Source organism: Mytilus galloprovincialis, chromosome 2 (genome assembly GCF_965363235.1).
Source record: "Mytilus galloprovincialis chromosome 2, xbMytGall1.hap1.1, whole genome shotgun sequence".
Lineage (NCBI taxonomy): Eukaryota > Metazoa > Mollusca > Bivalvia > Mytilida > Mytilidae > Mytilus > Mytilus galloprovincialis.
Genome location: NC_134839.1, coordinates 69,913,129 through 69,929,857, shown reverse-complemented (window position 1 = coordinate 69,929,857; position 16,729 = coordinate 69,913,129). Strand labels below are relative to the sequence as shown.

The 16,729-nt window shown below is 31.0% G+C and overlaps 1 protein-coding gene across 1 annotated transcript in view; it reads right to left on the bottom strand.

Moving 5' to 3' along the window:
* The window catches only part of LOC143064261 (abnormal spindle-like microcephaly-associated protein homolog), a 33,682-nt gene that overhangs the window by 11,635 nt on the left and 5,318 nt on the right, over window positions 1-16,729 (bottom strand). Inside the window, exons 2-16 of the mRNA XM_076236958.1 lie at window positions 13,249-16,726; window positions 12,070-12,156; window positions 11,431-11,577; window positions 10,614-10,850; window positions 9,949-10,016; window positions 9,221-9,362; window positions 7,911-8,041; window positions 7,113-7,288; window positions 6,774-6,916; window positions 6,108-6,193; window positions 5,378-5,596; window positions 4,595-4,784; window positions 3,845-3,918; window positions 2,575-2,775; window positions 305-499 (exon numbers count right to left, since the gene is read on the bottom strand). Of these exons, the coding sequence (XP_076093073.1) occupies window positions 305-499; window positions 2,575-2,775; window positions 3,845-3,918; window positions 4,595-4,784; window positions 5,378-5,596; window positions 6,108-6,193; window positions 6,774-6,916; window positions 7,113-7,288; window positions 7,911-8,041; window positions 9,221-9,362; window positions 9,949-10,016; window positions 10,614-10,850; window positions 11,431-11,577; window positions 12,070-12,156; window positions 13,249-16,726 (5,574 nt within the window). The remainder of the gene's footprint in view (window positions 1-304; window positions 500-2,574; window positions 2,776-3,844; window positions 3,919-4,594; window positions 4,785-5,377; window positions 5,597-6,107; window positions 6,194-6,773; window positions 6,917-7,112; window positions 7,289-7,910; window positions 8,042-9,220; window positions 9,363-9,948; window positions 10,017-10,613; window positions 10,851-11,430; window positions 11,578-12,069; window positions 12,157-13,248; window positions 16,727-16,729) is intronic.

Genomic DNA, 16,729 nt, shown 5'->3' with positions numbered 1-16,729 from the left:
ACAAATATATAAATTGAAAGACTTATTTGACATTACCAAATTCTCATAAGTGTACACCGAATGATTCAGCACTTATAAAACTTACTTTATAGTGGTTTCTTTTTTTTTCACTTCTTAAATTTTCTTTAAGTCAAGTCAAAAACCAACTTTTCAGTTCAGAAAAAAAAATGTCTTCTTACATTGTGGTAAATGTCATTCATGAAAAGATGTCAGATGATCTGAATATGTCAAAACCATTATAGGTTTTATATCAAAACTTAATTTACTTTTAACACTATCAGGTGCAAACTATTTTGACATGAACCTGAATAACTGTTGCAGCTTTAATCTTCTTTTCATTATCTCTCTTCCATTTGAGGTGATTGAGCAATTTCTTGGCCTTAAATCCTCTCCATGCTGTTTGTATTTTAACAGATGCTGTTTCCTGTCTTGCTTGTTTTCTTCTGTGGAGAAAACATCTCACTGCTTTCTGTATAACTACTGCTGCTTTCTGCTTTATCTGTAAATAAAGTCAATGTAACTACATATTTATATATTTGCATTATGGGTCTGAACAATATTTGTTAAAATTAAAAACCAATTGTTCAGAGAACAATTGAAAGTCTTTCCACATCAAAGAAATTTTGATAAGATAGTTTTTTCATACTGATGCGATAAACAATGGTTTAATTATATTTTTGAGTGATATAAGGGAGATAATATGCTACTTCCGGTTAAATGAATGTCACTTCTGGTCTCATATGATAGCTTCTTTCACACTGATTCCAAAAATATATAGTTTCTATATACTTTTGTGTGTAGAACGGGAGATAATTGGCCACTTCCGGTTTGTTGGAAGTCATTTTAAGTCTTCAGTAATCAGTTTATGTATCTATATGACAAAATATATGGATTCTGAGTACTTTTATATGAAAAAATTGCAAAAAAGGCTACTTCCGGTTTTCTCAAGGTCATTTCCGGTAGTCATTTTTCAAGGTCATTTGTCACGTAACCTTTTATACAAGGTCAAATGCCTTTATAATGAACTTAGTTAAAGTCATAATCAAATAACCTCATATCAAGACATTTCAGGGGCACCAACTCGTACAAGATGCCATTAAATTGTATAAGACCAAATGTAGCATATCTTTATTACAATAGCTCAGACATCTTGCACTTGTTCTTTTAAATGTATCTGTCAAAGTGTCAGAGAAAATGCAAAAACCAGCAAAAGTCACAATTGAGACCTTGACCTTTGACCTTGACCTCATTTTCTAAGTTAGGACCTAGGGGCCTCAAATAAAAACATTCCAGGGTTATACGGTTAACTGTTTATGAGTTAAAAAAACATACCGACAAATTTATTTTGTAAAGGTAGATAACTCCTATAAAATGTCATCGAATCGCTTCGATCCAAATTAGCCAAAAATTCCTGAGGATGTAACGAACAATTTGTAAAAGGAATTTTGTCGCTATCTTTTTTGGTTACGAAGGAGATGCACACAGATGATAAACAGTGAATAGGGAGATAACTCTTACAAAGAAAATGGTTCGCCTTAGCAGGGTGAAATTTAAAAGCGCATAAACTATACGATACCATATGAGAAATATCTAAGCAACATATTACGAAACAAACATTTATCGCAAGAACAAAATTTGGCCGAAGAAAAAAAAAAAAAAAAAAAAAATAATAATCAGAAGAAAAACAATAAGTCTTTCCACAGAAAAGTGGAAAGACTTAATAATCGAGATATGATAAAAATAAAAGATTGTTTCCTTTACCAACTAAATGACAATGTAACTTACACCATAGCTGTAATATTTTGATTTGCTGCAATTCATTTTACACTTAGGGCTGTTACATAAAAACATAAATGGGACCCAGGGAAGGCACTTCCAAATCTCAATTATGGGTGGATGTCATCTATTTTTTTTTGCATAGTGGAAATGTAAGTGAAATTTTAATTTGCATCTAGTATAGGTGATTACCACATTTTCAAAAAGCCTTCCTGCCATGCAAGTGAGTATCTAGCTAGCTATAAAAAAACAAGTTTAATCCCCTATTTTCAACATAAGAAAATGCCTGTACCAAGTCAGGATTTTTTTCTAGATGTGTTGAGTTTTAGATTTTGCCATTTGATTATGGAGTTTATAGAAGTTGTAATTTATCATTCAAGATGAACATTCTATGAATCATTTGCTTTCTAACAATAATTAACTTACACTTTTTTTGTTTAGTAAAGTCAAGTTAAGAGTAGAGAAAAATATTCTACTTCTGCAAAATAACCAAACACTTCCTTACTTAAATGAGAAAAAACTAGAGACACTATGAGCAAACCTCATAAAATAATGTTCTCTGCCCCTTGTATTCATCTTAATATACAAAGAATTGACCTAGGAAGTCCAACCTTATTCGCAACACATCCTCCATCACACGGTGTAGTGTGTTTAAGGTAGGAATGCAAAATATCACCAGGTTTCAAGGAACAAAAGAATAATAATCCTAATATGAGACATATAAGTAAAAAAACTTAGAAGAGCTGATGCATAAGTTATTTCTAGACACACTTATATAAAAATTAAATTCTTTCTTACCACAAAATCTTTCTTGACTTTCTGTAAGTGATGTCGTCTCCATGCTAACTGTATAACTCTGGCAGCTCTGGACTCATGCCGTATATCTAACAATCTGGCACACAAGTAGGTAACATATGTCACAACCACTTTTTCATCTGGTATGGTGTTAGACATGTCTGCTGATCTCAACATCAGAGGAATACCTCCCAATTCTGATACCTTAAACGAAAGTTATGCATGTTTGTTTCGTTCAACTTATTGATACAATTATTGAAATAATTTAAGATATATATCTGCAATGAAAAACAAAATCTACAAATAAAACACTTTTCACAGAGATGATTTTGCCCGTTGAAAATAAAAATAGAAATGACAAAAGAAGTCAATAACTGTATACAATAAAGAAATCATAATCAACAAATCATGTAAATAATTACTAAAGTTCACTGATTTTTGAAACAGAATCATATTAATGGTTCTAGATATAAATATGAAAGATTATTAAAAAATAAAATTATGTTCTCACATTAATTGAGAAAGAATTCAAAACCAGAAGCTTGCTGGACTAACAAGTTTTCTGCATATTAATGAAATCAGGTATCGTGTACGAAGTACCTTGTAAAACTTGACATTCTAATACTGTCACTGACTTTTTCGTTTAAGGAGGCTCGAGGGTATAAAAATTTCAGAAAAAAATCAAACATTTGTTTTTCATTACAATTTTATTTATTTCCTTTTGTAGTTGATACTTCATCATATGGTACAAGAATCATTCAAAACAATCACTTCGTGTTGGCCCCAGATGACTTTCAAAATGTATACATCATTGAAAAGTTCCAAATTATCTCCCTTTGGTGGAAAAAAAGCCATATTTTGGCTCTAAAATTGAAATATCTTTTTCAACTCATCGGTGACCTATATTTTTTAATATAATTTCCATATAAGCTGTACTTAAACTAAATTATTGTAAAATTTTAGAGATTTCTGTAATAAATTTCTTTTCTTTTATTTCTCCTATTACTTCAACAGAAAAAAAACAGCTTTACAAAAATGTATGCTTCTTTCCAAGGCAGATTGTGAGCGCAAATGAACGGTGACCCCACTTTTTTATTTTATTTTTCTATTAACTATAAGATAAAGTTCATTTATAGAAAAATATAGAGAAATCCTATATAAATGATTTAGACCCGCGAACCCCCTTAAATTGGAAATGTAAAAAATAAGTCTTGCTTTGTGACATTTGAGACAGAAAAACAAAAGTCATAAAGTAAATATTGTACCGACTTACCTTTTCATACAAAGTTTTGAAATTTTCTTTTTCATTTGATAACATCTGTTCAAACAATGCATCATCTTCTTTCACTGTAAAATATATTAATACTGTATTATAATCAAAGAAGTAAACAAATCTTTACAAGCAAATGAATGTTAAGGTCTAGAAATCAAATGTGTTTTTCTAACTCTGTATGAAGAGGGAAAGACTTTTCCACTGTAATTCCAATTTTACATTTAAAAAAAGTAAGTTTATTATAACATCATTTGCTGAGAATTGTTAAGAATTTTTAATAAATATCCTTTGAGATGGTTCATATTGAAATTCATAAATATATGCAAAATAAAAATAGTAATTCCACTGTATGGCATTGGCCTTGTGATATTATTTGGTGCTCAGATATTTTATTTTTCTAATAATGATGAAAGTTGACAGGTTTTTTTAATCTCACGATAGTTTTCCAACCATCATTGATGATCAGACGTAAAATGTTATCCCATTTTTCATACTCATCTTTATAATATTTTAAAAAGCTCTCACCGCGAGATAGCCTTTTGTGCTGATGCGGCGTAAAGCAATTACCAATCAATCATACTCATCTAATGTATAAAAGTGATAAAACTCTAATATGTGTTTTCAATCATCAGTATGTCTACTGACCCCAAATTCTATAATAAACCCATTTGATTGTGAATATAAGGCTTTAAAAGAACATGGATGTATCTTATCATAGGCTATATTCATACAAACATTTTAATCACCTACCTGTAAATGGTGCTTGACCAAAGCTATCAGACAGACTATTGTTCTGATCATTGGCCTGGTCATTGTCTTCTGTCACAGTCCTCATGGTTTTATGTTTGATGATCTCCCTTGGCAAGAGTGATGGATGGTAGTGGTGTATCAGGTGACATAAGACACGCCCATCTCCAAAGGATACAGTGAAGTTTTCAACCTGATTAATATTGGGATGCTTTAAGTCATACTCAGTATAAAATGTATTAAGTAGTTCATGACAAATAATACCAAAACCATACTGTTAAGATAACATGTATATTTAAAATATTTAGAAAACAAATTCAAAATAAAAAATATTCAATTCCCATAAATAAATACATGTCCACTATTTCATTCAATTTAATATGAATAGCTGTTCAGTAAAATTCTAAGAAGAATTTTTATTTAATTTCACTGAAAATTCAGAAAACAATAAGCTGAACAAGAAGTGTCATCATGTTGTTATGATTTATCTCAGTGAAATATCTTATTATAGAACCTTATTATTGTGTAGGGGACAAAGAAATCCTAACCAATAACCATTTCAAAATAGTCTTTACCATTCTTTTAACTAACTTAATTTTGAATACATCTAATTCTGATACACTACTTCAAGTGTTATTGAAAGTAGTCAGGTGATGATTGCTATTAATCTCAGCTCATGCATGTTAACACAGGTTTTATCACATAAAATAAAAAAAAATCTCCAGACAAGAAATACTAACAAAAACCTCATTTAGCAATATCAATGTCCTCAACATTAAACTGTACCTGAATTCCATAGTATGCACTGACAACTCTGCACCACTTCAACAGCAACATGACTAATTCATTCTGTGAGAACAGATCTGGGTCTAAAGAATCTCTTTTCTTCTGACTGAGGAATTCTTCATATCTCTGTAAGGCAGCCAGCTGATTTTTAACCATCAGACTCCTCTCCAGAATCCTGATCTCTTCTTTAAGCTGCTCCTTATTCAACAGTAAGCTAACCTAAATTATAAAGTATTTGCAAATTTGAAAATGTCAAAATATTGTATTGCATGACAGTTGACACTGGAGCATGAGAATATGGTCAATGCTATATGACATATTCCTGGTACTTGTTAAAAGAATTCACAAATGCCTGAAAAAGTTAAAGTTAAAACCATATGGCATATGTTAGTCAGAGTTGTTGTAACCAATTCTTATAGAACATTTTGTATTGTTGATTTAACTAAAAGAAGTAAATTTGATTTACAATCAGTTCAAATATAGAAGTATCTCCCTTAATCTGTAACATGCATTAGGATCAATATGCACGTAAAATATTCCTTATCATTCAAACAGACAAAACCTTTTTTCTTTCTTTTTTTGTCTAAATCTACCTATTCAAGTTTGTCTTTCTGATATAGCAATGAAAAAAGTTGGTATATGAAAATAAAATGGCAAACAACTTGCTTGTTTTGTGCGAATATTACAAAGAAAGACGCACATTAAAAAAAATACATCTTTTTTCTATTACCTGATACTGTACAATGAGACACCATAATAATTTCAATGTCTTTTCTCTGTGACCATCCACTACATCTCTACATGTCACTTTTGTACCTGTCAATTAAATATAACAACATAAAATAATGACACAAAATAAGATGTACAAACACAACTAAGTTATTTCAATAGTCAATACATTTGTGTATTTAATATATGAATATTTATGAATATTATATAGGAAATGTATTTACTTTTAACCTACTTGCACACACAAAACCTTTGGTGAAAATTCCCAGGCAAAAGCTGCCCTTGATAAAATTGATAAATCAATCACTGGAATAATATTTGAATACAGGAAGTGGGTGTGACTGATTAAAAAGCGCAAACACATTTTAACTCAGTAGGTTCAGTCAGAGAAAGGGTAATGAATAATTATAACAATATATTTAAAATTCAAAGTATTGGCATACAATAACTTGGTATCTGACAGATCCAAAAGTTACTCACAAGATACAACTCATTACTGTCATGCTGATAACCAAACATGAAGTTATTCAGTGTGACCAAAATATTTGATTGACAAATGGACAGACAGAAAGACCAACAGACAAGGTGAATACAATATGTTTCCAATATTGCCCCTGATTTTAGAATGTAGGAGGAACAATAATATACATGTATCAAAGTAACTAACCTTTCAGGTCCACATTTACTCCTTGTTTGGCTAAGATTTGGAACACTACATCCATGTTGTGTATTTTCTGTAGACGACTTATGGCTGGGGCTCTTAGTTTCTTTGTAAGCGTATGATCTTCACTTAGTATCTCCATAACACGTCTATAAAGATAAATATAATTGTTATTGTATCATATTTGTTTTGCACAATTTAAATTTTAATTGTATTCTGATATATAACTTGTGGTTGATTAATTCAGGGTTTTGACATTACAGTTCTTTAATTGCCTAGGACAAATAAAATCAAAAACCATGACTGATAATTAATCATTTTCTTTAACTAATAATTAATACTAACGCTAATCTTATTCCATCTTTGAGATCTGTTGCTAGGTTTGAAACAGCATAATCAAATTCATCCATTGCTGTTTGGGTGTGTTTGATTTGATAACCAAGGTATCCAAGATGGCGAGTGATATCACCTTCTCCTGCCAAATAATCTCTTGAAAATTCTATCAGCATAGTTTTGCAGGTCTGCAAAAGAATGATTAATATAATAGAAGAAAATATTAATGTTATAACATACAGCAGTTAAAAAATCATGCAAAAACCCTCTTTTTTTAGTATCAATTTCAAATGGTATAAATGCACTTCTTGATGTAAACTTACAATGCATTTTTTTGTTAATTAATAACACATCTTCTCTATAAAACCTAAAGCTTTATATAAATTATATAATATCAAACTTTTACAATTGTTAACAAACAAACTATGCAAGTGGAAAACGGTACTGTTACATCTTTCTATGTCACCCTCAAATTGCATGACACAACTTTATCAACTGATGCCCTGCTTGCATATATAAAATTATAAAGGGACATAACTCAAGAAAGTAAAAAAAGCAATGCAACACAAATTTGAATTGATCTGTGTTTTGTCGTAATAAGCTTGATAAGCATTGTGTTTAAGTTTCATAACATTTAGTTGAGGTAAACTAAAGTTAGAGAATGGAAAATAATTTTGGGATGTAAATATGGACGGACAACAGGCAAGGGTAACACTAAATGCTGACATAAAAATATGCTTCAATCTTGTTTTATTATACTTTAAAAAAAAAGATAATGAAGCAAAATACCTTTTATTTAATGTATTTTACCTTGTATTCAGCATCTTTACAGAAGAGACATGGATCTTGGGGTACCAGTCTTTTTGATTTAGCATGATCTAAGAAGAATACTAATATCAAAAACTTCTTCAGCAAATGTCTCGAGATGGCTTCAGCATACCCTGCAAAATAAAAAGTTTGCTTTCACTTGTTTAAGTTATAAAGGATAGCATTGGAGATAATGTGTGAACAATTTGTGAAACCAACTTTACAACTTTTATTTGATCACTCAGACACAATACATATGTGTAACAAGAGGAATACAATATTTACATATATACAAACAATACATATGTGTAACAAGAGGAATACAATATTTACATATATACAAACAATACATATGTGTAACAAGAGGAATACAATATTTACATATATACAAACAATACAAAACAATGATCGGTATAACAAAGGAAAAAACATTAAAAAGAAACTACATTTTTAAACAATCATTTTACAAAATGTTTTTAAGTTTACTAATAAAAAGTGTTAGATTTTTTAACACTTTTACATTACTTAGTGACAATAAGCCTATCATTTTTTGATAACATGGATATCTAGTAAAGTAAATAGGAATATGTTTGTTTGGTATTTTTACAACCGTAGGAACTGACACTCAAAAAGGTAATGAAATTCAGTGCTAATTCCTATATGACATAAGTGGCATATTCTTTCTTCTTTTGAAATGTTTGTCCACCTTCCTGTTTCTATGGGTACTTTTAAATTATAACACCTCAATTTTGTTATGAATTGTCGTTCTCTTGGAAACAATTTTAGAAGGTAGTTTTCCAGATTAAATTCTAATTTAAATTAACCATAAATTTTTCCTCTTGATGATTTTTTTATTTAAACCAACTGCATTTGATGTAAACTAGATTTTTTAAAGAGAAAATGTATAAAAGGTACAAAGTCCATGTTTTGCTAAATGGAAAAATAAAAATCACTCTGATTAAAAAATACAATCAGATGTGCTAAACAATATTGTGAAATAGTAGCCTCATGTTTTGTTCCTTTCCAGTAATGTTTTTTTGACATATGGAGTAAAACAGTGAAGTTTACCTTTTGCTTTTAGAAAACCTTCCAGATCATATATAAATATGGAAGTGCACAACACTATAAGATTTAATGTAATTCTGTCAACATGGTCAAGGTTCGATACATTCCTCAAAGTAATAGTAGGAGAAATTTGGTCAGACAGATGGTCAAAATCATCTCTTGCATAAGTTTGATCAATGACTTTATATTAAATTTTAGACATTCTTAACTTTGAAACATAAATCATTTGATTATAAAAATAATCTTACCATGACTATACAGGTGTGGAACTGATGGATGAGAAAATTCACAGGCAATATCAGGATTACCTAAAACCCTGGTTATTATGAAACGTGACAGTCCAATCACGTCGCCATTGTTTTGTATCATTATCATTTCACCAAATGTTGTCTGAAATCAAATTCACTGATATTCATATGTTTATTCTCAATATTCATACTTTTTTCTTCTCTAATACATTTTTGTATCAAAGTCTTGTTTGATAAAATGAAATAATTTCTGGCTTATTTCAATTTTGAAATACAATATATACATATGATCTGCTGCTTTAGGGTTAATTCCAGAAAAGTTTCATAAGGGGCAGAATGCCTTTGATTAATTATTATGTTGATTGGGCAAAAAAGTTTAAAAAATGTTCTATGTAAAACAAATACTGCACCTTAACTTTTAATATGTTGGGGTTATCCCTTAAATCATGGGCGTTCCCCTAAGCCTGTAAACCAGTTGTTGTCATTGGTTGCTGTCTGTCCTATTTTTTTCTTTTATTGTTTTGTAATTAATCAGGCTGTTGTTATTTTTTGTTCCAATTTAACTACAGTTTGTCATGTTGGCCTTATATAGCTAACTTTAATGTAGATTTTGCTAATTGATGAAGGCTGTCTGGTTACATACAGTTGCAAACATCAATGCCATTTGAATTTAAGTTAAGAGGTCATTGGCCTTCAGACAACATTTAATAATTTTCATATTATATTACCTCCAAACCAATCCTTAACCATAGAGGATTGAATGATAACAGCATATCTAAAATGGCTTGCTTTAAACCTGAAATATATCAAACATATTGTTTATACATATATTACGATTAACATAGTAAGCACAAGCAATATGTTCAGAATAAATAGTATATAATACTTGTTTACCACATATCTTCAAACTGTTATTCAATCAATTCATGAATTGTTTTCAGTTCAGTCTTTTTATTGTATTACATGCATGATTTATTTTATATTTATCAGTTGAATTAAGATTTTTAGATGACTTTCTTATGACTAAATATAAAGTCTGTATGTCTTACTTTTTAACATTCCTTTTGAAAGTGCTGATGTGAAAAAGTTGATTTCAAATGATTTTCAAAGCTCCCAGCATTGAATTGATGGTCCATCACTGTCCAAGTTTAATGTAAGGGTCAAGCAAAAAACAAACAGCTTGTCCAATGCAACCTGCATGTAGTGTAGTTGTTGTTTTTTGATAACATGTTTGTTTTGAGGTTCATGTTACTAACTCTAGATATCTTGGTTTTTTAAACTTTTGTTTACATACAATATATATATATAAACAAAATGATATTAAACTATATTAAATGTGTCTTATATATAATATGACATTCCATATATAGATAATTAAAATAAGAAAATTTACCAAGATCAGCATGAACTTTGCGGTCCTTCCTAATGTACAATCTATCACTCTCCACTTCAACTTCAACCTTTTGAACAACATGGACCACTTCCTTTGACTGGAACAGTTTACATGCTGCTCTCCTGAGCTGGTTCAGATGTCTGTGTTGAGAATAAGCTCTGAATGATAGAACTTCACGTGTAGGAGCCAGTTTGACATTGTTTCTATTGTTGTCTTCACACAAACTTCCAGCATCCACTGAAAAGTACATGTATAATATACATTAAGTCCTTAATGAAATCAAAATCTATGATAACACATATCAATTTAGGGTTAGGAGTAAAAAAAGTGTGGCATCTTTTTATTAACATCAAATGAATTTCAATTACTTATTACCTACTTGAAACATATCTATTTAAAATTGAAAACCCCTTTCTAAAGAATTTAATTGAAGTCTATCTACAAATATTTCCATTGAAAACTATAAATGACTTTTAAAAGATTATGTCACTAGAAGTTGAAATTAGTTATGATTTTCAACTTGCTTTAAGTCATGTTAAATGCACAGAAAAATGTTGAGCATAATGCTCTGTCATGGTATAACCTTGTATATTCTAAAGCAAATTCTGACATTTTATTGCAGCAGGATTAATTAAAGCAATGATCACGGTTTTGTTTCGAAAAAAAAAGTGGAGGCCTAATTAGAATATGCAAGAGTTAACATATTCAAATTCCGTGATGTAATGAATAGTTATAAAAGTGCATGAACTTTGGTACTGAGATTACATGTACAGTCAAATGGATATGCTTTCATCACGATAACAATTTCTTCAGTTACCTTTAACTTTTGTAGTCTGTTGATATTCATCTGGTGGAGTCAGTACAAAGTTCAGCCAATGAACAAACCCTCTTTCTTGTTTTTGCATCCATCTTTCATCATAGTACATATTCTTAGCAGCAAAGGGCATTGGGTGTTTTGGCAAAGCTGAAAAAGAAAAAAAAATTGTATCATCTATGTTTAACAGTTATGTCTGAATTATATTTTAAATTTCATATGGGATAAATTATCAAACTTCTTGTGTTTAACTTGATATGAGGCATTTTCAATTGTATACTGATTTTATACATGACAAATATAAGATCTCTAAATGAAAAATGAATCAAGGTTTACTGATCTCTTAACTGTATGGCCAAGCTTTCTATATACATGTAAGATAATTTCTTATATGAAAGTGCAAATTTGCTCTATTACAACTTTTAGTATCAATGGATTTGATTACATGGATTGAAGCATTGGTGTTTTATGTCAAGTGGCAAGTTATACATCCCTATTATACCAGATCATGTAGGTGAGATACAAATCCTGTTTTTTTACTAGACAGACAAGTATCCAAGCTTGATTTTAATGTGCTGGTGTTGTTCCCAAGCTACACATAAAATTCTAAAATCAGTTTAAAATTGTTTTCTTGTAACAAACCTGTTTTAGTTTTCTTCATCAATAGCAACTTTGACTGAGCTACACCCTTTGCAGGGGCTTTGACTCTACCCTGGACAGCTGCACTTCCTAGAAAAAAGTACAAATTCATATTTGTATAAATATGCAATATATAATATATTTGTAAAATAATGAAGCATCTGCATATATAATTATACAACCAATTATATAACTGTGAATGTACATTTAAAGTAATCCAAAATAATCATGGAAAATAACATTTCCATCAATAGCAATGATCAGTCATGTCATACTTTCAAGCTTATAAATAAATCAGATAAAATTGCAATTACTTTTAGTACTCACTTTCATTTTTAAATTTGCATCAATTTTTTTCATCATACTGATATCTAACGATGGTGGCTTTGCAGACATGTTTCAATTTCACAATAACATTTGTATTATACAAATATAGCCTTTGTATGAGGTCGATACAAGGATATATTGACCTGAAAGAAGTATATTGACTGAGGACGAAGTCTGAGGTCGATATACTTCTTTGGGTCGATATATCCTGTATTGACCTCATGCAAAGGCTACATTTGTTATATTATTAATTTCCGACCATGTTTGTATCAAAATCGTCATTTAGGTTTGTTGGAACTTTATAGAAATTACATTGTCTCCTTGACAATAACAACACATTAGTTGTTATTTCATTTACTTTTTTTGGGACATCTTATGTATTTGAAGATTTTTTTTCGTCAAATAATCGATCATTGATATCATTTGTTTCAAAACATTAAACAATATCCTGAAATTCATTACATCACGTCACAAAGTATATCGGTTTTTAGATATTCTAAAAATAACCGTGCAATATGCTTTTTGCCGGTCAATATGCTTTTTGCTATCCGCAGTTTTCTCTCTACCTTCGAAAATATAGTTTAACATGTGACTATCTCTAAACGAATCAAATTTGTTAAAATATACGAATTAATAATATAATACTATATCTTTATTCAATGTGATGACCTGCTTTTTTATTGTTTGACATTGCTTTGCCTGTTGTTTTTGTTTTTTAACATTTCATTTTGCTATGGATTTCTATTTCAATACATTGTATTGCCTGGTTTTCTCAGTCTTTCAGATATATATTATTATTTATCTTTATGTAATGTTGGTCTATTTTCTATGCTTTCCTTAGATATTTATACCTACCTTTTAATGATGGTTGTTTGTTGACAGTACTTTGCTTAGATCTTTCTGTATTCTTATTGTTTCTGATCTCATCATTTTGCTCAATAGTCTCATTAGTTTTACGCCTTTTATTCTCAGACATTCTTGCTTGACTCAGTGGTCTCTTCGGACTAACTTTCTTCTGAATAGTGGTGGTGACAGGTTTGTTTGGCTGCTTCCTCAATATGGATTTTGTCACAGTAGATTTTACTTGTTTATCAACAGCTTTCGTTGAAGAACAAGAGATAAAGAACAGGCCATTAGGATTTTTGTTCTTATTTTCATTTACAGATGGGTTGATACATGAGTCTTTCAATCGCATGGAATTGTTTGTGTCTTGAGGATTATCTAAGTTGTTTGATAATTTGTTTTCAAATATTGCTGTTTCTTTTGTCATGCTTTCATGATATCCATCTTCCTTTTTCTGTTCCTCTTTGGGTTCCTTGTTCTGATTTTTCAAAGGAACAATAGAGCTGCTAGTGATAACATTTTCATCACAACAGATATTTATCTCGACTTGATCTATGCTAACATCTGCCTCATCAGCAAACAGTTTTTTCTTCTGAACTTCATCTAATTTGAAAATTTTGGGCTTTTCAACAACATCAGTTGATCGTCTGGAATTATCAGGATTTGGTGTCTTTGGCAATAAATGGTATGGAGTTGTAGGAAAACTGGTATTTTTCTCAACAGAATCCACCAGAACTGATTCTTGATAACTATCTTCAACAGAAGATGTATTTTTCTGAATGTTTTGATGCATTGGACTTGATAATTCATCATGATCACTTACATTTCCTGAATTATTTATTCCTTTGAAGGTTACAGGGGTCAACTTTGATTCATCTGGTTTTTCCCAAAATGACCGCCTATGTTTTTTCCTATCTTCTATATCCATATTGTTATACACTTCCCTCATTGGAGTGTCTAAATTTTCAAATGTAATACTGAGATCACATGGTTTTTCCCAAAATGATCTTCGCTTAACAGTGCTCTCTGTATTTTCTATTTCTCTTTTATTTTCAGCTAGATGATTTGTTGGAAGTTCAAGATCTGAATCTTTTCCACAATGCTCTGGAGAGCCGTTTTCACAAACATCAAAATTGTTTGTAGGTACAGCTTCAATTTGATTTTCCTGTTTCAAGTCAAAAGACTCATGGGCATGATGGGTCCCTAAATCATTAATAAAATTCTTGCAAACATCTTTAGAAAATTCTCCTTCCCGCATTGGATTATCTAGTTCAAAAATGATATTTTGGTTAGTCAATCCTGCCTCCCTCATTGGTGTATCTAGTTCCCCATTATTATTCTGTTTAGCTAATCCTGCCTCAAGCATTGGTGTATCAAGTTCACCATTATGATTATGTTTAGTAAATCCTGCCTCCCGCATTGGTGTATCAAGTTCACCTTTGTAGTTCTGGTTAGTCAATCCTGCTTCCCGCATTGGTGTATCGATTTCACCATTGTAATTCTGGTTAGTCAATCCTGCTTCCCGCATTGGAGTATCAAGCTCAAGATTGTACTTTTGTGTAGTCAATCCTGCTTCCCTCATTGGTGTATCGAGTTCAACTTTGTACTTCTGTTTAGTCAAACCTGCTTCTCGCATTGGTGTATCGAGTGAAAAATTGTGATTCTGTTTAGCTAATCTTGTTTCCTGCAATGGTGTATCAATATTGCTATTTTGTTTAAAAGATATTTTACTCAATAAAGGGGATGACAAGTTTTCATTTCCTTCTTCAATGACTGAAATTTCCCATTTTCCAATGCTTTTCTTTTCTAAAGAATCCTCGTCCATATTTCCTGACCCATCTTTTTCATCATCCTGTCCAAAGAGACATGTTGACAATCTTCTTTCTGTCTGCTCAATGAGAGCCTCTGAGGGTTTTTCCTTGGTCACAGTCATAGTGGATCTTTTACTAACTACAGCTGCTAATGGACTGTCTGGCAGACGGCGTGGAGAACCTATTGAAACTTCACCATTGATAGAACTGTTACTATAGACACTTTGTCCAGTATGTGGTGAAAACAACTGTTTTCCACACAATGATCGTTCTGGTGTAGGTAATGTTCTGTTTTTTACAACTGTACTAGAATCTACTGTTTTTGAGACTTCTGTTTTTGTAGTTGTGTGATGTTCCTTCAATGAAGTTGATCTTTCAGGTGAATGAATTACTTGTTCATGTTGTTTATCATCAATAATAGTACATGTATATGTATCAACAACTTCTGTGATTTTTGTAGTTGAGACGGTTTCTACTTCATCCTGAACTATTGTTTCAGTGGTTATAATATCCTTTTCAATATGGAGGTGACCATTTTGTTTTGACATTTTGTCTATTTTTGCTGTTGGTTTTGCAATTCTCCTTTTATTGTTTATAGGTTTTTTTCCACCTTTTACTATAAATGTTGTTCGTCTTGGACTAGAGGTACATGTACTTGGAACTTCAACAAAAGGGTTGGATTTCTTTTCTGTTTTCATAAATGATTCTCTCCGACAACTGTTTGTATTGTTGATAGTTCTTTGCTGTTGGCTACCTAAGCCAGATGAGGATTTTGTAAATGTTTCACGTCTTACATTATCAGGTTCTGCAGGTTTTAAAGATTTTCTTGAAACACAATTTGTAGTACCTTTCCTCTCTTTCAATACTTGATTCTTCTGTAGTTTGGTCTTTACTGAATCAAGCTGCCTAACTAGTATGTCATGAGGTATGGATTTATTCAAAACTGCATCAGGACTTGGAATATTGTTGGCAGTATACTGGCCTTTTTTATCACCATCTATAGTATTATTCAAATCTTTTAAAAAGGTGTCTGGACTTAAAAAAGTTTTAGGATTTTTATTTGTATTCTTCATGTCATGTGCTTTCTGATTTTCTCCATTTTCTGAGATACTGTCTTTTTGTTGTTTGCAAACCGCATTTTCTGTATTTTGACATAAAGAATCTTGCAAAAAGCTATTTGGTGATATAAAACCTTGTGTTTCAGTATGAATACTACCAAACTTCTGGTTTTCAGGAGTTTGAGGTGTAAGGCTATTAAATCTGTGTTCCTCAACGTCTAAGCCATCTAGTGGAGACCTTTGACTCTCAATATCAGACCGAACAGTACTGTGTAAAATATCATTACTATTAGTTTTTTTTCCTGTTCCGGGTGGTAATCCTATTGGTGACACCCCTAAATCTGGCATTTTCACATATGTACTTGACCTCCGATGACTTTTGCGCCTCTCACTTTCAACATCTTTTTCTTGATCTTGTTGACCAATTTCAACAGCTTCAAATGGTAAAGTTATCTCCCTTGGAGGTTCATTTTCAATGTTGGACTTTTGCTGAACTTGTTCACTACTTCTCTTTTTTTCCCCTTTTTGTGGACTATACGACTTCTTAATATTTGCTAAGCTCTGTGTATGAAGAATAGAAAATGGCTTCTGTACTTTTGAATCAAGGAGACCTTTTCTTTTCTG